Genomic DNA, 19,844 nt, shown 5'->3' with positions numbered 1-19,844 from the left:
ATAGTGATGGACTCTAACCTGAACTTTCAAAGCCACATAAGGACGGTTACAAAGTCGGTCTTTACTAACATTACTAATGTCTCAGTAAGATCTAGAAACTCATCCATGCATTTAACTTTAGTCGCACTGATTACTGCAACAGTGTCTAAAAAAAAAAATAAAAAAATCAGAGAGCTGCAGCTGATCCAGAACGCTGCTGCTGGTGTTCTGACTAAAACCAGGAAGTTAGAGCACAGCAGCCCAGTTCTAAAGTCCCTACACTGCCTCAGAGGATAGACCGTAAAATACTGTTAGTTTATAAATTACTGAACAGCTTAGCACCACTGTACATTAAAGATCTGCTGTTGTCATAGCAACCTTCCAGACCTCCCAGGTCTTCTGGTTCTGCTCTGCATCCCCTGAACCAGAACCAAACACGGAGAAGCAGCATTCAGCTTCTATGCACCACAAATCTGGAACAAACTTCCAGAAAACAGCTGAAACACTGATTTATTTTGCCTCTAGACTAAAAACCCACTAGACTGGAATTGCTTTTGAAACGTAATCAATTACAAATTTAATGATGGCACTTGACTAAATGTAATGTTTCGATTGTTGATTGACTTTGTGTTTCTTCTATTTTTATGATGTAAAGCACTTTGAAATGCCTTGTTGCTGAAATGTGCTACAGCAGTGGTTCCCAAAGTGTGGGGCGCGCCCCCTAGGCGGGGCGCAGTGCCATTGTAGGGGGGGGCGTGGGAAACGGTATGGATGAATGAAAAAAACAAACAAAAGAACAGTTACACAGAAGTGTTTCATGGTAAAGATGGTTTGTAGTGTGTTTTGTTGCAACCTGGAGTGTGAAATTAACTTCAGTGGAGTTTGAAAACAAAATATCTTTATAGGTTTATGTCTGGTTGAACGATGTGTGTGCCCAGTTGATTTTTTTTTTTTCTTTTTAGTGGGGGATTTTATTGTAATCCATAGCGAGGCCCAGAAAATATTCGGGAACCACTGGGGGGGCCCAGAAGAAAATCTTCGGGAACCACTGTGCTATAGAAATAAAATTTGATTGGCTAAATAACCCAGTTAGTCCGCTATTCAACAAAAAACAAAAGTTGATTTTAGTAGTAGTTCATAAGCAACATGAAGATCTAAATCCTGCGGTTTCTTTTTAGGGAAAATATATGTTTCCAGATTTCTCTGATTCAAGGAAGCTACAAAAAAAAAAAGAAGAAGAAGCGCAAACTCCCAGCTGCACACATAAGGAGAGCTGGTGAAAATGACTGCATCCCTCTGGGGAGTGGGCAGTGGGAGATGCGGGACTTGATGAATCAAGGACCTTTTGTTTGCAGCGAAATGATTGCTTCAGCCTCGTTGGAAAAGAACATCGCGTTGGCTGCGCTTGGCAGGTGGGAGACAGTCATTTGTGGCCATTTAGGTTTGAAGCTGCCGCAAAGAGGGACTGAGGAGAGCAAGGTCATTTAAAGAGGATGTAGAACGTAATGATGTGGCCAATGCAGGGTGTTTAAGTGTGTCTACTCTACTTGGATTGAGCTGCAGCTCAGCACGCCACTGCAACACTTGCAGTAATGAAAGCGACACACAGGGATCTTTACGAGGACGTAAACACAAATCTTAGACGCAAATGTGATATTTCAGATTTAGAAATACCTCAAAATGCTCTCTTTTCTGTCCTTTATTAATTTAGCAAATTTGCAGAATCTTGTTAGAAAAACAGAATTCAAATGCAACCCTGGCCTTACTAGATGTGTGCAAAAAAAAAAAAAGAAGAAGAAACATTTTGATTTTGTGGTATTTAGCATGTAATTTGTAAATCTACACACGATGCAGAACAGACCTCCATATCGCAGAAACAGGAAGAACACGTCGGAATGAGCAAACCTACCAAGCTTCAGATTTCTAAGAAAAATGTGGAAGAAAACACTGAAAAAAATACGTATTCAGTTGGTTGATTTCTGCTAAATGCATCATGTGATTTGTTATCCTCGATTTACTTTCAACCATTTCACAGCAATGGACAAGCAGAAAGATGAATGAGACTTTTCCTTTTGTTTATGTTTACGCCTAATATTATTATCCTTAACATTTAAATAACAACCTTATATTATATAATATGATTCATAACAGAGAAACATTTACAAATGACAAAAATAATCCCTATTGAGTTAGGATAATGCTGTTCAAATGTAATTTAAAAAGCTTTAATTTAGAACAAAGCAAAGATGTTTTCATGTAAATCTATTTAGAAAGAAAATTGTCACCAGTGAATGAATATATTTTAATCCCCGAGGCGATCCTTTAGAAAAACATGTAGAATATATTTTTTTTTTACTCATACTTAGGGATTGGAAATTCAGCTTTGCTAAAACAGAAGTAAAATATTTAGTTAAATCAATTGTGCTACATCTTTTCTAAGAATATTTAACTAATCTTTGAAAATTTTAAACTTCCTTTTATATAAAAAAAAGAAAACATTTCAATATCACATCCACAATATATGAAAACCTACATGCAATGCGCCACTGCATAATCCACAACTGAGCGTCTACAAAGGAACACAGCAGACGCGGCCAAAGAAAAATATTAAATTTAACAAGAATCAAATAATTTGGCTTCTTTATTTAACAGCAACCCTTTGACCTCCAGACGCAGCAATGCTAAGACTTGCCCTCGCCCAATAAAGCGACAGAGAATGACAGTAGAAAAATATGAAAATATTCATCATCTTATTCTAAAACTGATCTGATTCACCACCATCATTTCAGGAAAGAAAGACAGAAAAGCTTAAGCAATTTCCAGACCTTTCTGCGTTTTTGATGCTTTAAATTACTTCCTGTAAATATTCCCAACTTTAATTTATATTTTGTAGTAGCTCAACATGAAGCACAATACAAGCTTTGAATGCTATATGGAGTACATATAACTATATGGTGTGTTTTGCTACAAACATATAAGTCCATTTGATGGTTTGAGGTAGTTTTGCAGAAATTAGCTGCTTTTTGGTAAAATGGAAAGTGACACATCAAGAAAAGCTTTTTAAAAACGAGTCTAAATGGAGTTTACACAGAATCCGCCGCCAAATGTAAAAACAAAAACTGTTTTCTTACCTGAGTGAGCCGGCTGCGGAGCTCCTCTGCTGTCGCTGTCCATTTCCAGCTGCCACAGATTACAGCGCGAGCTCAGCTCCTCGTGAGAGCGTGTCCGCTCCCGCGAGCCAGTCAAGAAAAAGATAAACTGCGCGGGTAATGGGCGCGCGCTGCGCCACCGCCGCCTGCGCGACAGAGATACCGAATCACAGCGCGCGAGCTGGGATGACAGAGAACAACAGAGGAGGACGAAATGAAATCAGCCGGAGAGGAAAAAAAATAAAACACAGAGCGGGAGGCATGAAGAAGCAGCAACTCACACACAGAGAGTTGCTGTGAAATGTTACGAATAAGAAGAAAAACTGAAAACTGAAAAACCGCTACATTTTCAAAACGGGATTAAGAGCCTGACGGTTTATCCCTTAAACCCAAAAACAAACACTTCCTAAAATTTAATTTTAGGTATAAAAAAAGAAGAACGAAAGAAAGAAAATACGGAGATTTACATACAAGACGCTCAGAAAAGCAATAAGGGCAAAACTGGTGCCACTGATCCAGGTTTAAAAATAAAAATTACACCTGAACATTTTCTCAAGCGCCGTTTCCATTGCACAGTTTGACATTTTGAAAATAAATTCACTTAAGGAAAACTGCTATTTCAATTTTCCATTTAAAAGATTTGGCGTAAGGATGAGATGGTTTTTTTTGGCCGTGTTGAAATTGGTTTCAATGGAAACACTTTTTTCACATTATAGAGCGGATGTTGCCACTGACATAAACCAGGAAGAAGATGACACAGACAGGAAGTAGTTGGAGTGTCATACCGTGGTTTGTTTTTTAATGACATTGCATGAACAAACTTATTCATGTGTGCTTTTATTTACATTTCTTGTCTAATGGTAACACCAAACTTGTGTTTTTTTCTACACTAGCAAAATATTTACAAAGATTTGTGGACATTAGTCATGGAAACGTAGCTTCATTCTGTCATGCAGAGTGTCAGTGGAAAAGTGAGCACCTTTATTGCGCACAATGTGAGAACAGACAACAATATGGCCGGCTTGCAAATGACAATGATACGGAAGAGGACTTTAGTCAAGTAATATTACTTTATTCCCGTACGAGTTTATTCTCGTGATACATACTGCACGTTTATGCTTATTGTAACAGTGTTTCATGACTTTATTCTTGGAATTTAATTTAATTTATTTTAGTAATAATACGTTATAAGTGTCACACATGGAAGAGGGAGAGACTGTAGTTTTTGGGTGTGAAAAGACCTGAATTGGGCCGTTCTGACTGCAGTGAAAAAGCCGGATATTGGTCACATTTGGGCAAAACAAAGTAGATTTGAGTTGCATTTGCCTGCCCCTAACTCCTTTGCCTGAACTATTTATTCAAACAAGCCTGAACAAATTGCCTTATAGTAGATTTGATGAAAGATTAAGTGGAATTTAAAGCTTAAAAATAATGCTAATGTTAGCCTATAAACAGTTCTAGTAAAAACCTGCTCCAGCTTAATGGCTGACAATAAACAACTTGGGAAGTCACAGGACAATGCCATCTCACTGCCACACGTCAAATCCCTCCCCACCTCTAGGTAGTATTTATGTTGTGTAAGGTCCAATCCCGGCCCTGTCATAGCTGCTTATTAACATCGTTGGGCTGTGTTCAAAAGCAGATGCCTGCAGAAAACTCGGGGAGTCCAGTGACACCAGGACATGCCTGCGTCCGCTGCGGGCAGCTCGCTATGCGTGCATGTTTAATTCAGCTGTCAGCCAGATTGTGATGCATGAACGGTGGAACATACTTGGAGTTTGAGCTATGTCCTTCGCATTGAAGACCTTTGACGCCCTGCTTGACCTCACCATAAGGCATCTGCCCTAAAAATAAAGGAGCTCATGTGTTTGTACTTGTCTTTTCGCTTCTGGGTGCAGAGACGAAAGAAAACCCAACAGATGCATGCACTGGGCACCTCCAGTGAAGAAGAATCAGCCTCCTGCTGCTAAGGTTAGAATAAAATGTGTGCAGGCCAGTCATCACGCTCCCTCCATCAGACTTAATAACAGCCCTCGGCTCCATCATCATCTTGAGTGCTTTCATTAAAGAACATTTTTATTCTGCCGCGCTCAAATCATCAAGAAATTGTCCATGACGCGGAGCAGCGTGTTATGGCTCTAACCCGGTCACCATGGCAATGTGCACATCTTCTTTTTTATAAAAATCCTTTTTCTTTTTTTTTTGCCTTTCAAGTTTAATGTTTTGATTGAGATGACACTTTCAGGATGCCAGTGGTTCATTTGAAAAAGATGGAGTGTGGAGCCGCAGCCACATAATGGTTGCACTTCACGGCCTGGAGCAGAGCAACCCCCAGCGTTGAAGAGTGTTTCAGCTTGACTACACAATCCCCCGTCATTTGTAGCAGTTGTTTTTTGTTTCATAAAGTGTATGCCATTTATTGTCTTCTGTATGCAACTGATTTAATGACAGAAAAGTGTTTCTAGCTTATATTTTTGTACATTTTTGGCTTAATTACTGCTCTGAATGTTTTTTCACCAAATTGTCGTTTTTTTTATGATTATTTCAATCGATTCACCACAATTAGTACTATTAATTAGTTTCAGCCCTAGACAGAACAGTTGTATTTTATTGTAAACACGGTAAACCATTAAAATGTGTGTGTGAGTCTGTTTTTTTAAGCACTCTGCTCACTTTCCATAAACATTTTTAGATTTAGAAGAGATCATCCTTCTTAGTCAGGCTCAGTTTGACAAGCTGACAATGTAAGGGAATGATTGACTCTCAGAAAGGCAAGTAATGAAAATTAGATCATGATGTGTCCTGGGTAAAAGTGTATATCCTGGTACATTCTGTCCCTTGGGAGTCAATGTCACTGAAGTCCACTTGAGTCCGTTTCAGGAAAGGAATGGCACTCAACACAATGGCTGAGATTCACTGAGGACGAAGTGCTGTAGCGCTGTTAGTCTCTCAATCTATCCAAAAATCAGACTCATAATCTATCAAAAACTCTGAGTGATTTTTATCACACATGCAAATATCAGTGAATATATCATATGGATTAATATTCATATGAAAACAGAATAATTCAGGATCAGTCAGTGACAGGAAAATCTATGGAAGCTAGTAAATCTGTATTCTTAACCACATTAAGATCTCTGTTATTGACCCTTTGGAACTACGTCACTTAATCATTAGAGGCGCCATGATGGACGTCGGAAGTGAGGGACTTAATAAAGCGACTGAAATTGTTTTCAAAAGTTGTTTTTGTCAGTTTATCTGTGGCTCTAACTTGTTCGAGTCAAGCTAATTTGTCTGTGAACGTAACACACGTGGTTGGTGCTCATAGACGTCAGTAGCTAGCTTAGAAACCGACCGAAACCTCTTTCCTCCTGATGCGTTGATCAAATTACCGGCTTTTCCTGAATTCACAGCACTTGATTTATATCGCTACGTCATAAACAGCGGTTTCCTCTTACACCAGATCAGCCCTAAAAACGTACAAAAGACGGGATATTAACCAGTTTTTTCCCCCATACATGCTAGGCTACATGACGGTGCAGCATTGTTTCCATGGTTACCATTCGACATACCTTCTCCATAATGCGAAATTTGATATCTTTCTAATCATACTTACTTATAAAGTATGGAAGTATACTTTATATTAATAATTTTACCTTGTAAAAAGCGTTAGCTGCAAATCCGCAACTACAACGAGCGCTGACGGTCAATATTATTGAGAGCTGCCAGTCATTATGATTGACAGCTGCTATCCATCGTCGCCGTATCTTTCCTCATTAAAAAGTTATCAAATAAAATGACAAGTTTGGTTTGCATACTTGTCTGCCTATAGAACCGATCGCGAAGCACCCTGTGACTATTTTTAAAGTGAAATCAACTAAATGGAAGCGATATTAGGTCACTGTTTTAGCCTACCTTTAAACGAGCGCATTGGTTGTTTTGACGTCTGTCATGGCGGAGTGGGCGGGGTTCTGGAGATCGTGATGTCACCTTCTAATGTCAATAGGTGCAAAATTGCCAAAATAAAGGCGATTTTAATTTAGGTATTGTGGCAGGGGGTGAACTAGCTGTTGATGAGTCAGTTTTTGACATCAGAACTGCAAAGACAAAACAAGAAAAAAATACCTCATCCGGTCCAACATTGGGCTGTGGTTGCACTCCTGGAACCATCTCTACTTCCACAACCAAGTCTCAACTTGACTGAGCGGAAAACCACTTCACAAACAGCTGTTGTTTTGGCAGGAAGGTCACTTCTAGACTTTTAGCTGTATGGTTCTGGCTCAGATCATTTTGTATCTTGGTGGTTTTTCCCCTTTGGACATGAAATCAAGTGGGTTATGGAAAGAAACATGCCTAACGAGAGTTAATAATTAACACTAAATACACATAATTTAAATCTTACAACTTCACAGAAAAAAAACAGAACAACTTACTAACATAAATATTTAACTACACTAAATCTGCCAGGGTTTCCAGTGAAGGAGCCATCGCAAGGAACTGATCGACCAATCAATGAAAGACTCCAGATGCATCTCGTTGGAGAACCAATGGTAAATTGGGACTCTTATGTTCTCCAAAACAATGACTTTAAACAAGAAAATGCCAAACATCTCAATAATCTTTTCTTGTAGTCAATCTGTTGAACAACAACAACAAAAAAAACAAGTGGACACTTATTGTTTAACATCAGTGCCAATATAGAAATAATTTCAAAACTTTCCACTTTAGCTAGATGAATACGTACAAAACGAAGCGGAAGAGAAACAATTTACCAGAAAACAAAACAACATTGAAAATCAGAGCATTAGAAAACAGTTGAAAAGGTGTGCAGAATAAATAATAAAAATGTAGGTAAAGGTCAGATGTGTACTACCGTAACAAATAAAATGCTTAAATCAAAAATATTGGAGATTATAAATTGAGAATATAAATCTATCCGAACCCGTGTATCTATCTACAGTCATCTACAACAGAAGTCATAATACAAATGTAATAAATTCTGAGAATCATTTATTGAGTTTATTTTTTTTTTATGAGAACATTCTTTAAAATCGTTCACTTTCAACAACAGCTTTTTTTTTGGTTAAAGCCTTTAATTCCCCTTTTCTCTAAGCTCCAAGCTGGTGGCAGATGTTTCATTTTAGATAAGAGACAATTATTGTACCACATCTCACGTCCGATCACTATCAGCAGAAATCTCTGACTGCCCTGCGAAACACAACCCAGATGGGTTGTGTCCGCGTGTCCTTGGTATTTAATGACATTTCTTTCTCTCCAAGAGGATAGTCAAACTGCGTCTAATTCTATGTTTTCTGTAAAATACTAACATTAATCTACAGTCCCAATAGCTAATAAGATAATTCTAGTAACCATGACCTCATTTCCTGTCTTGAAGGAAGACTGCAAACCCAGAAACGGTAGAGAAACACGTTTATTTTTCAGGCCACATTTTCATTATTCTGCTAAGCTGCTCCCCTAAACACAGTCAATTTCAGTCAGAGTCTCAGCCCATTATAATTCACAGAGGCCAAGCATGAAATGAGTTTCTTTTTTGACAGAACACATCTTGACTGACAGCCCAACAAATGAGAAATCATTTACTGTGAGCAGAGCAGTCGGTTTTCTTTGGGCAGAAACGGCGCCATTTCGGTGAAGCAGTGTGTGAGAAATTCAGTGTAGGGGTGTGTGTGTGTGTTGAGTCAGTGATAATAAATTAAATAAAAAGATGTTTTGGCTTTAAGCAGCCTGCTTAATCTATGTTCTCAATTTCTCAATTTTTCATTTTATTTAGGTGAATTTATGGGATAAATTTAAACCAATTAACTTTTTTGCTGAATAATTCAAGTCATTTTCAGTCTTCCTGTGAAAATTAAATACCTGGATGTCTATAAAATATGTGAAATAATGCATTTTTGTTCATATTTATGTTTCTAAATAAGGCCTGCAAATTTAGCATGAAGCATATTGTTCAAACTTGCCAACCTAGAAACTACAAATAAAGCTAAAAAAAATTGCTGTATAACATGAAGTGAAAAATATGTTTCTTTAAAGCTAATCAGGTTGTTTACTATTTTTTCCCCCAATTGAAATTGTTCAAAATTTTCTTTTTAATGCTTAATTAATTCAGAAATTTTGATAGGGGGAGTATTAGTTCCCAGGGTGCATCCATCTGTAAGGTTTTGTTACCAGATGGAGTCACTAGTCAATAGTAATCTTTACATGGTACAAAAACTAAAATATAATTAGAATTTCAAAGTTTTTCTATTGGTTTTTTCAGCCAAATTAGCCAGAAATTGGCAAATTTGCGATAAGTAACTTTTTAGCCCATGATTTCTTAATTTTTGACCAAAATATGTCATCAAACATTCAAAAAGAGGCAAAAAAGCAAAACAGTATTTACATACATGTAAATAAATGTATGTACATCTGAAAACACATGGGCACCCATGTCCACGTTTTCACATCACATAGGAAAATGGCTATAATGTCAAATGTGTTCTCATTCCAGTTCTTTTATGCATTCAATATTTAATTTGCTTTGTTTATATAAACCAACAACCTGGAAAGACCTTCTTCTTTCAGAGGTCTCAGTGTTTTCTGGTTTTAGGATTTAAGTGTTGTGCTTCCATCTAGTGTTGGGAAATAGTTACTAATTAATTTTTTCCCCACGATTTTCAAACGGTCCTATTAGTTTAAAAAAATAAATAAATTCTAATTTTAGCTAGTCAGAGTCCAAAATGAAGTTTCTCTAAGAATTTTTGTATTTCATAGGAACATAAATCGTCTGTTTTAGTGCCTACAGGGTAGGATATTATTAACATCTGCAACTAGAGAAAGCCACAAAAGGTCATTGCTTGACAAGATGCATTTTCTGTCACAATGCTGTGATGGAAAATTGAGTGGAAGGAAAAATGGCCAAGACATCAAAAGCATCTTAGACTGTTGGCCTCTTTTTAGATGCACGTAATTTTCATATTTTATTTGTAAATCAAAATCCCAGACTCTGGAGAAAGAGTATAGAGGACAAAAAACAAACTTCATTGCAGTTCTCATACTTGGTGATGATTTGGGAAGCCATCTTGAATGCTGGTTTTGCCTTTGATTTAAGTTTTTACCTCCAACACAGGTTATAAGTTAATTTATCTGCCAGTAAAATTAGATGTTTTTCATCAATATTAAGGAATTATTTACTTAAGACAAGCCTCTAAATCTTCCTACAGTTACTTTTAAGTTAGTTTGTTTTATTTTAAGCCTAATAAAATATTTGCACTAAAAACTAGACCAAAAATACTTGCCAAGATTTTATGTTTTTGCAGTGCATGACTCAAACAACATTTCCTGGTCTTTGATTATACTCAAATGTTTTTAGAAAGGGAATTTTGTCATTAATTTTGAACTTATGAGTTTAACTGATTTGAAATATTTAGAAAATATTCTCATTTTTCAAACAAATGTTCATTTTCATCCAAAAAGTTATTAAAACTAAATGTATTTAAATCCCAAAATATATACAGCATATAAAAAAAAACAGAGGAAGTCTTGAATGTTATTTATTTTTTTGATTTACAAGTTATTTCATATTTCTTTTTTTAAAAATGACTAACATCTCGGTGTTAGTTATCAGGACACAACAAATGAAAGCAAATATATATTTTCCCAACATTTCAGAAGCTTTTTTCCTTTTTTTTGAGTGAACCACCAAATCACCACTCCTCCAAAAAACAAACAAAAAAATTTGTGAGCATTTCTAAAACTATCCGTTTCACCCGAGTCCTCCTCAGAAATAACATTTACATTTCTAGCGGGGCATGGAAATCCGATCGGTCCAATCCTTACAGATATAGATATAGGTATGGAGGTATGGGAGATGCATGCATTGCATGCCTGTCAGATTATCTGGACTTTTCACTGTTGGTTGTAGATTAACCTCACTGTGTTTTTCAGCAATATTTGTGCAAAAGTCATTAAGTTCCACTCACAAAACTGATTCATGTCAGACATTTTCCCTTGAAGACATTGGAGGCAACGACGTTCTTTACAGGTTACGATCTTAGTGATCTTTGTAGTATGTGTGGAGGCACACAAAGATCTCACTATACACATTAGTAACTACTGAGTTAAATCCCAGGTGCAAACAAACAGGTATGCAATCGTTTGAATTTCATTGTAATAAGACAAAAAGTTTCATCGCTCTGCTGCTTGTAATTTTAGCATTAACAATATTGCGTACTGGTTGACTAAATAAAGGTCAGCAATTAAGGAAATGACAGACATCGACCACATGTGTGTGCATATATTTATATATACACACACACTGACTCACGCATTCAGAACAAACACACATGCTCACCCAGAACAGCAACAACCAGAAGATGGCGCTCTGTGAGAAGCCAACCAGGCTGAATCAACAGACGGAAGATGAACGGGGTTTTAGACAAACAGTGGAAAGAAGGTAAAGAAGTACTGGAGGATGCTGGGAGTTCCCTCTAGCTTATGATTCTCGTTAAAGTTCTTTTAATCAAAGAGGATCCAGATAATCACATCTGTAATATCAGATTAAGTACAGCAGAAGCGAGAGGCTCTGCCTTCCCCTGCCTGTCTGTCTGACTGCCTTTTAGCTACATGTTGTCCTTAAAATGAAGTTCACGGCTCATTCTCCAAATTTGTCATTTTGCACTTGCTAGTGGCCGCCGCAGCAGCCGCCGCCGCCGCCGCGGCCTGCGGGGGTCGCCTCTTGTAGATCCACCCCGGTTCTTGTCCGCCCGCCTTGTCCTGCTCCGCCCTGAGGCTCGCTCTTTGGAAGCTTCTTTGCTACAGAGACACAGAAATGTGAAAACAAATGAAATTTTCAGCAGTAAAGTGTTGTTTTTGAGGGTTATTTCCTTCAAAAATCACACATTTTCAGCAACAAGGCAAGTTCAAAGTGCTTTACATGAATTAGAAAGAAATACAAACAAAATAACAAAAGAAAAGAAAAAGTACTTTAGAATTTAGAAACTGATAGAAAAGTATAAAAAGCTTAATGCTAAATGTTGATCTCAGGTCAAGAGTAGTTGCTCTAGATATCAAAGTTTGTTCTAATTTCTGCTCTGGATGTTTTATCAAGGTGATTTTAACAAGGTACTGGAATAAAAAGGGATTTAAACTGAGTGTTAAAACATGTGGGGATTGTTTTTACAGTTCTGGAAAAAATTAAGACACCACTTAAAATGATCAGTTTCTTTGATTTTACTTATTATAAGTATACGTTTGAGTAAAATGAACATATGAACATTGTTCTTTTATTCTATGAACTACTGACAAGATGTTTCTGAAATTCCAAGCAAAAATTTAGTATTCATTTGTAGAAAATGAGAAATGACCTCAAATAATGTAAAGCAAACAAGTTCATATTAATTTAGAAACAACAATTAAAAAAGTTTTAACTCGGGAAGAGTTCAGAAATCAATATTTGATGGAATAACCATCAGGTTTTCAATGGGATTTTACTGAAGTGGGCTCTTAATTTATTCCAAAACTGCATTTATATACGCTTAAAGGTTAAGATCAAAATTATTGGGTTACGTTAAAGTAATCTTTTACTTTCTGACTTTAAACATTTTAGAGATTACGAGGTCCTGATTTGGCAGGGAGCTGAAGGTTAGAGTTGTATTATCTTTATAAAATGCAAATAATTTTGAATCTAAATCTGGCAGGGCCATGAAGAACTCTGAGCTGAGATGCACGTAAGCATTTCTGTTTATGAGTGTCTCTTTGTGTGCAGAGGTAAATGTGTTCATATGCGAGCGAAGGTGTGAAATCATCTTATTTATGGGACACACGTTTCAAAATAGGTAATAATGAAACTGCTGTAAATAAAGGTGTGAGCTGGTGGAAATAAACAGGAAGTCCACTTCAGATCGTGGTGCAAGAAATAAAAAGCTTAAACTTTCTCCTGCTCCTTTTGAACAGGTTTAAGAAAACATTTATTCTTTTTATTACTGATTTCATCTACTCAAAACATGAACTCCGTTATGTAGATAAAAACTATTTTCTGTTGTCTGATAAGACCACATTTTAACATGTTTTGTGTCCTTTCAGTGCTTGTTGCTAACTTTTTTCACATCAGTTTAGGATGAACTGAAATGTGCGGTGTGATATTATCAAAGTTTAGAATATGGTTTTATTATATTTTCCACATGGCAGGACACTTATGACTTTTTTTAAATAATAACGTTTGAAAACTAACCAATTATGCACTCTCTTCATTTAATCAGCTCCTTAAAACTCATTTAGGTTTGTGGTTACATAATGGCACAATGTGAAAAATCTCAAAGGATCGGAATACAAGTAACTACACAACATTACAGCAACAGGAGATTTAAGTGATGATATGAAACTCGAAATCATTTTTGACATTCTTACAGAAACATGCTTGTTGTCTTCCTCATTAAAACCAGTCTTCACCGCAAGAAAATGTGTTGCTTTGTAATTTGTTAAGCATTTTTATTAGGGAAAAAACTGATAAATGTTTTTATTTGAGGGTTGTATTTTTATTCAAATATGACTGAAGAGAATAATTTCTATTGACAAACCTCTAAAATTATTTTATCAAGTCTATTCTTGTAATAATATATCCAGTCGTATTAAATCCTGGTCCTCAACTACCCTGCATGTTTTAGATGTTTTTCTGCTTCAGCACATCTGAATTCATTAGTTAAGCTGATCAACAGGCTTTTGATGAGCTGTGGTCATGCAGGGAAACATCTAAAACATGCAGGGTTGTGTTGGGAAACATTGGGCCTCATGGCCAAGTCTTCCTGGAAAACTTTTGTTTTTTTCTTCAAGTGACTTCCTGATAATATAAGAGTCTAGACTCCTTCGGTTGTTAATATACTTGAGCTAATAACTATTGATTCTCTCTATTTTAGCTCCAATTGTCTCATCAAAGATTAACTGAATTGCACTGCGATCCAAAATAATTTCTTTAGGCCTTTTTTAAACCAAATTTAAACTGTAAAATGACTTGGAGGGGGAAAAATAAAAGTCTTGGAGAAGTTTTTGGAGGTTCTTCAAGAACTCCCTATTTATGTAGCATCGGAGTTCCCTTGTTTGCTTTTTGAGCATATGGAGAAGCTTCCTGGTGACGTGGTGGTGGCAGAATGCTGGCATTGTGCTATTTGAGGAGTGAAACAGCAGCTTTGGTAACTTAAACATGCCGAGTGTGCAGCGTGAATTGGTAACCACAGAATCTGAAGCATGACAGCCTCAAAAGACAAAACCGGCTGACAGCAGGGGAACGTTACAGGCTTCTCTCAGAAACGTTTTCAAGCTGAAGTTAATTTGCTAAATCTATTTGTCATTCTGTCAGACAGGAGCCCTGGTATTTACTGATGATGATGATGATGATAAGAAGCTTCTTACAGAGTTTATAGAGTAATTTTATAATTATTGTACCGTGGCCTGTCACAATAAATTTTGCTGGACGATGAATTGTTCCAGAACTTATTGCGATAAACAATTGTTTTATTGCTTTGAGACAGTTTTTAAGTAACATAATGATAATGGCAGAAACACATTCTCAAAGATCAGTAAACTTTAAATTCCAGTGAACATTTTACTCCAGAACTGAAGACATTTTAAATATTCCAAATAAACAAAACAGCTAATAAAATTAATTTAGAAGTCTTTATAAACAAAATTGTCCTTCAAAAAAAGGGACTAGTTGAGATCAAAGCACCAAACTGAAAACTTTTATCCTCCATTTTTTTTTGGCAGAAAGAGAGAAAAAGAAATTGAGTTTGTTTAAATTTTTCATGTGATTAATTGATTTATTGATTACAATACAAATTTAGATTTTTGATTCCTAATGCTGTTGATACAAAGTGGCTGCGCATCCTTAAAAAGTATTAAATTAAGGCCTTAAAGTGTCTTAAACTTCATTGCAAAAAAAGTAAGTTGGTCTATACAGTGTAGTTTATTTTTCTCATCAGATAGTGAAAAAAACGCTCTTCTATATCCTCCATTTCTAATTTAAACTACATATGACTGCAAACAAAAGTTAATCAGTCTTAAAAGTTTAGACTCCTTAGTTACCACCCCCACTCTTTTCTTCTCACTAACCTCAATCCAATCAGTTGTTGTTGTTTAATCAGCAGCTACCAAAAATATCTGATGGTGCGAGACCTGACTCATCACTTACCGATGGCCATAAAAATTTCATTGACATTCATCGCAGTCTTGGCGGAAGTTTCCATGAAGAGCAGACTATTGTCGTCAGCGTATGTTTGCGCCTCCTGGAAAGATTATTCATCAAGATTTATGTTTAATTGATTTGAAAACAACACTGGTGTGAAATATTTCAGAGATATTATTAAATCTTCCCACCTGAAATTCCACTGCTCTCTTGTCGGCGATGTCTGCCTTGTTGCCTGCCAGAGCGATCACGATGTTGGGACTGGCTTGCCTCTGAAGTTCCTTCACCCAGTTTTTTGCACGCGCAAATGTGTCCTAGAAAACCAGTGGGCTGGATTAGCACGATTCTGAACTGCAGCATTTAAGTTTCAAGACGTTTTTAAGTGAAGGGAAATATTTTCATCACACAGGGAGACATCAGGAAGCCAGAACACACATCCAATCAAATCAGACAAAAATGGTGTCAAACATTTGTGCTGCTATAATTTTAAAGACTTTAAGAAATGTTTCCAGAGGTCATGTAAGGTCAACACCTTGTACATATCACACAAAATTGGTGTCAATCAACTCGACTATGTTTGTGCGGCAAAATATTTTGTTTGCGCTGCTTTGGCTGTGGAGATATTAATGAAACTTTAAAGTTCAAAAGATCTAGCAGTCACCCCCCTGACCCCCCACACACACTTTTATGAAATCAAAATTACCTTTAAACATTCATTAATATCTTCAAAGCCAAAGCAACACAAAGAAAATATTTGCTGCACAAACATAGTTGAGTTTATTGACACCAATTTTATCTGGTTTGAAGGAGGTGGGGAGCTCGTTGACCTTTCATGACCTCTGGAAATATTTCTTAATATCTTTAAAGTGATAGCGTCAAACAAAAATTTTAGCTGCACAAACATTTGACACCAATTTTGCCTGATTTGAAGAAGGTGGGAGGGCCAACTTCACTCCAGTCATCCTACAAGGATTCATGTTTCAGAATATCTTGCAAAATCAAAGCAAAACTTTCAGTCTTCTAGCTTAACTTAAAATATTCTTTTAATTAGATTGCAATTAATTCAACGACAAAAAAAAAAAGCCATCTCTGTTTATTTCAACTCTACGGTCCTGCAGCTGATACCCACTGTGTTGGTGATGTCGTAAACCACGATGGCTGCCTGTGCGCCTCTGTAGTACATTGGGGCGAGGCTGTGGTATCGCTCCTGACCCGCTGTGTCCCAAATCTCAAACTTCACAGTGGTGTCGTCCAGACAGACCGTCTGAGTGAGGAACGCAGCTGAAGGGCAAACAGCATCAATATGTTCTGATTAATACTTGAGGTTCAGAGGGAAGCTCTGACAATCGGATCAGATTGCGTTGCATTGGTCAAGTTTACATGGATTGAAAAGCGTTGGGATGCTGGTGTCAAGAAAGGCAGCAAAGAAAATTTCACCATGAAAAACATCAAGAACTGGCTGGCATTCTGCACGAAGTACCAGGATTTTTTTTTATTTGTACTAAATAGCTGCCTGAGCCTTAATTGATATCAGATTATAGTCCATGATCTATATAGCTAGTAATAAAAAGTCACATTTATTTAAGTCAATGCCAAAAATAAGTGCAAATATTGTAAATAATTCCAACTTTGACTTTTATTGCAAAAAAAACACACAAAAAGAATCACAAAATCCTGGACGGACTGAAAAGATGTTCAATAACATTATTTCATTTTAAGAATTTACTGATATTTTAACAGTTTGTGAGTAGATTCTATCAGTACATTCGGCAGAACCGGCCCTTGAAGTGCATTCATGATCTTGATTTGGCCCAAAACGAAAATGAGTTTGACATCCCTGATCTAGGTATAGAAAATCAAACTGAAAACTTGTTTCTCTCCTTTAAAGACCCTCAAACTGCATCTCTCTCCATTTCTTTATCAGTGTCTTTTTACCTCCGATTGTGCTCTCCTGGAATTCGTGGAACTGGCCTTTAACGAAGCGCAGCACTAAGCTGGACTTGCCCACAGCCGACTCCCCCAGCAGCACCAGCTTGAACTGGCAGATTTTGTTTGTCGCCGCAGCACCATTAGGCCGATTTGATCCACCGGCGCGCCCAGCCATTGGTAGTCAGAGGAACTGCAGATCAGCAACGTGTAACGTCCGAGGATCAGCGATGGCAGCAATCGCACTACTGGATGGGACACCAGATGGATCGTGCCACAGCAAAGAGTTCAGGTCCTTGACAAGAAAAACAAAAAAAATAAAATTCAGTGGTGGACAGCGTTTCCCCCAGAAAACTTTCTAAACCCGTTGCTCCGCACAGCAGGGCATGTTTTTGAGTTAAAAAAATGTTTAACGTTGATGGGAAATTTTAAAATATCACTTGATAGTTATGCATTATTGGAAGATTAGTAACTAAACACTAATTATAAAGTCTTAAAAAAAGGCAATACTTAAACAAATAATTAAATAAACACTGCTGAGTCTGGTGGGGATACAAGTAAAGCCTGGTGACCCACCAGGCTTATAATACACTGAGGGAAACCCTGGACAGAAATAGGAAAATTTTAGATTTATAGTCAGATATTTAAGGCATTGAAACCTAGAAGACCAATAATAATTGATATTACTTTGATTGTGTTGAGTATAGAGTGGTACAATGCTCCCCAACCTGCTGCTACTCATTACCGATTAGCTGGCTGAAAGAAGGCTGACACAATTTACGTTTGGTTTCAAGGAAGACCAATTAGGCAGACTGGAAATATTTCTGGTATGTTCCAGTTAAAACCTAACTAACTTAAAACATATATTTAACTTTTGTAATAAAATCTAAACTATAAATAAATTAATGTTAAATAAATATACATTTACATTTCAAAATAGCCAAAACAAAATGTGTCAAACTCAAGGCCCGGGGGCCAGTTCTGGTCCGCCGTAGCTCTTTATATGGCCCTATAGACTCCTAATTACATCAATAAGTCCTTCCAGTTTTTCATAAATCCTCAAAATTCACACAAAAATCAACAGGTTCCCCACATTTTTTTCTGATTTCAGTGCAAATTTTTTTCTCAAAATTGGTCAAAAACATTGATTTTAATTGACTGTTGCCTCAGATGTAAAGTTATAGTCTGTGATCTATAACCTGCACTAGATCATACTTTTGTGTAAATAAAATCACAATCTATTGGTCTTTACATTGCAAATAAACAATGATGTTTTTATCCCTGTGTAATGCATTCATGACGTCAAACAAGGAAGTTATGAGGCTCGGTTTGTTGTTTATTTGTCTGGACGTGAGATGGAAATATCTACCAACAGCATTTTCTATCTTTGTTTTCGTTTTGTTTAGATTTGTCCATATGAAAAGCGGTGCGGAGAAGAACAGCTTACCTTTTCAAAAAACAATTAAAATCTGACTTTTAAATCGAGTGCAAATAATTTCGGATAAACATATACCAAAAAATAATCCAAGAATTTATGATTTACACTTAATTAATAAAATAGAACTATAATTGGAAAAATACAGTGACGGTAATGCAGAAAGACTTTTCATTAAACGTTAGCAAAGGTCAGGTAACTAGTCGTTTCTGATGTACTTTGGTCACAATGTTTTCCTTGGTATTATGTAAAGCTAAATGTTAATGAACACCAAACAATACCACGACTTCAGCTGCCAATTTTTATCGAAATAGACCAGAAAACATCGCTCTACTATCCGCTAAACTCCTAAACTATGATAGAGTATGTACAATAGAGGAAACTGGCCACACACAGGCAGCTAGATTTCGTCTCAAAGCAGAGCTTTAAACTTTTTACCACACTCTCATGAACAAAATATTCAATTTTATTCTATCTAAAAACCACAAACAACCTCCAAGTAAATCGACTATGAAACGTCCCCAACGTATTTTGCTAAACTTTAACCGTGTGAGCGAACTGAAACAACAGCAGAAAATTAGCTCCGAGGCTAAAGCTCGATGAGTTAGCAGAGCTAAACTAAAACATCCTCCGGCACAAACAAAGAGCCAAAAGAACAGCTCTTATCAAGAAAGAAAGACCACACCGATTCTACGCACCCAGTACTTAATTATGCGAGTCTTACCTCTTGTAAACAATTTCTCCAATAACAGTTTCAGGTCCACTAAATTATTCGCTTCCGCTTTGTGGGAGAAAAACACTTCCTGGATTCTTCAGTCATGTGATACAAGGTAAGAGCCAATCAGACAGCACGCGGCACAGATACGTTTTAAAACGGAGGAGAAAAAAAATAGACAAGCGTAAATAGAATTTAAAAAAAATAAAATGCGTTTTATATAGATTTAGATGTAGCTAATCAGCATCTCAACAACTGTATTTTAACATTTGGCTTTAAGTTAACCACGGTAATGCTTTAAGTTAACCACAGCAATACTTCAAGGCCTCATTTTGATTTAGAAACCCGAAAAAAATACTAAATATCATAGGGGCTTCGTAAAATATAAACAAATAAGAGACCACAGCACTGAACCTCATCGAAAACCTCCTGGTTTTTCCACCAAATATTGATTTCTGAACTCTT

At 36.7% G+C, this 19,844-nt stretch overlaps 2 protein-coding genes across 5 annotated transcripts in view; both read right to left on the bottom strand.

Annotated features, from left to right (window-relative positions):
• Positions 1–7,094, bottom strand: part of LOC122823172 (zinc finger protein 385C-like) — a 78,460-nt gene extending 71,366 nt beyond the window's left edge. Inside the window, exons 1-2 of one of the 3 annotated variants that reach the window (XM_044102528.1) lie at positions 7,044–7,078; positions 3,111–3,309 (exon numbers count right to left, since the gene is read on the bottom strand). In XM_044102528.1, the coding sequence (XP_043958463.1) occupies positions 3,111–3,153 (43 nt within the window). In that variant the 5' untranslated portion in view covers positions 3,154–3,309; positions 7,044–7,078. Of the gene's footprint in view, positions 1–3,110; positions 3,310–7,043 lie in introns of all 3 variants that reach the window. The other 2 variants (XM_044102524.1, XM_044102525.1) reach the window with 2 other exon arrangements.
• Positions 7,095–10,662: 3,568 nt separating this feature from the next.
• LOC122822824 (ras-related protein Rab-5C-like) lies at positions 10,663–19,503 on the bottom strand. 2 transcript variants are annotated; one of them, XM_044101778.1, is made up of 6 exons: positions 19,389–19,503; positions 17,239–17,524; positions 16,433–16,584; positions 15,495–15,617; positions 15,310–15,403; positions 10,663–11,939 (listed from the first exon to the last, which is right to left on the bottom strand). In XM_044101778.1, the coding sequence occupies exons 2-6, from the start codon at positions 17,405–17,407 to the stop codon at positions 11,809–11,811; spliced, it is 669 nt and encodes a 222-aa protein (XP_043957713.1). In that variant the 5' UTR covers positions 17,408–17,524; positions 19,389–19,503; the 3' UTR covers positions 10,663–11,808. The 2 variants fall into 2 exon arrangements, with proteins under 2 accessions (XP_043957713.1, XP_043957714.1); XM_044101779.1 differs by having other exon boundaries at positions 19,363–19,475.
• Positions 19,504–19,844: the final 341 nt, after the last annotated feature.

Source organism: Gambusia affinis, linkage group LG20 (assembly GCF_019740435.1).
Source record: "Gambusia affinis linkage group LG20, SWU_Gaff_1.0, whole genome shotgun sequence".
Classification (NCBI taxonomy): domain Eukaryota; kingdom Metazoa; phylum Chordata; class Actinopteri; order Cyprinodontiformes; family Poeciliidae; genus Gambusia; species Gambusia affinis.
The sequence above is the reverse complement of the archived record's forward strand: the minus strand, read 5'-3'. Positions and strand labels throughout refer to the sequence as shown.

Coding starts and splice junctions, on each gene's coding strand:
- LOC122822824 (XM_044101778.1), bottom strand. CDS start 17,407: ATGGCTGGGCGCGCCGGTGGATCAAATCGGCCTAATGGTGCTGCGGCG. Junction 16,585..17,238: donor CCAGGAGAGCACAATCGGAG/GTAAAAAGACAC, acceptor TTTGCCCTTCAG/CTGCGTTCCTCACTCAGACG. Junction 11,940..15,309: donor TGAAATTTTTATGGCCATCG/GTAAGTGATGAG, acceptor GTGTCTCTGTAG/CAAAGAAGCTTCCAAAGAGC.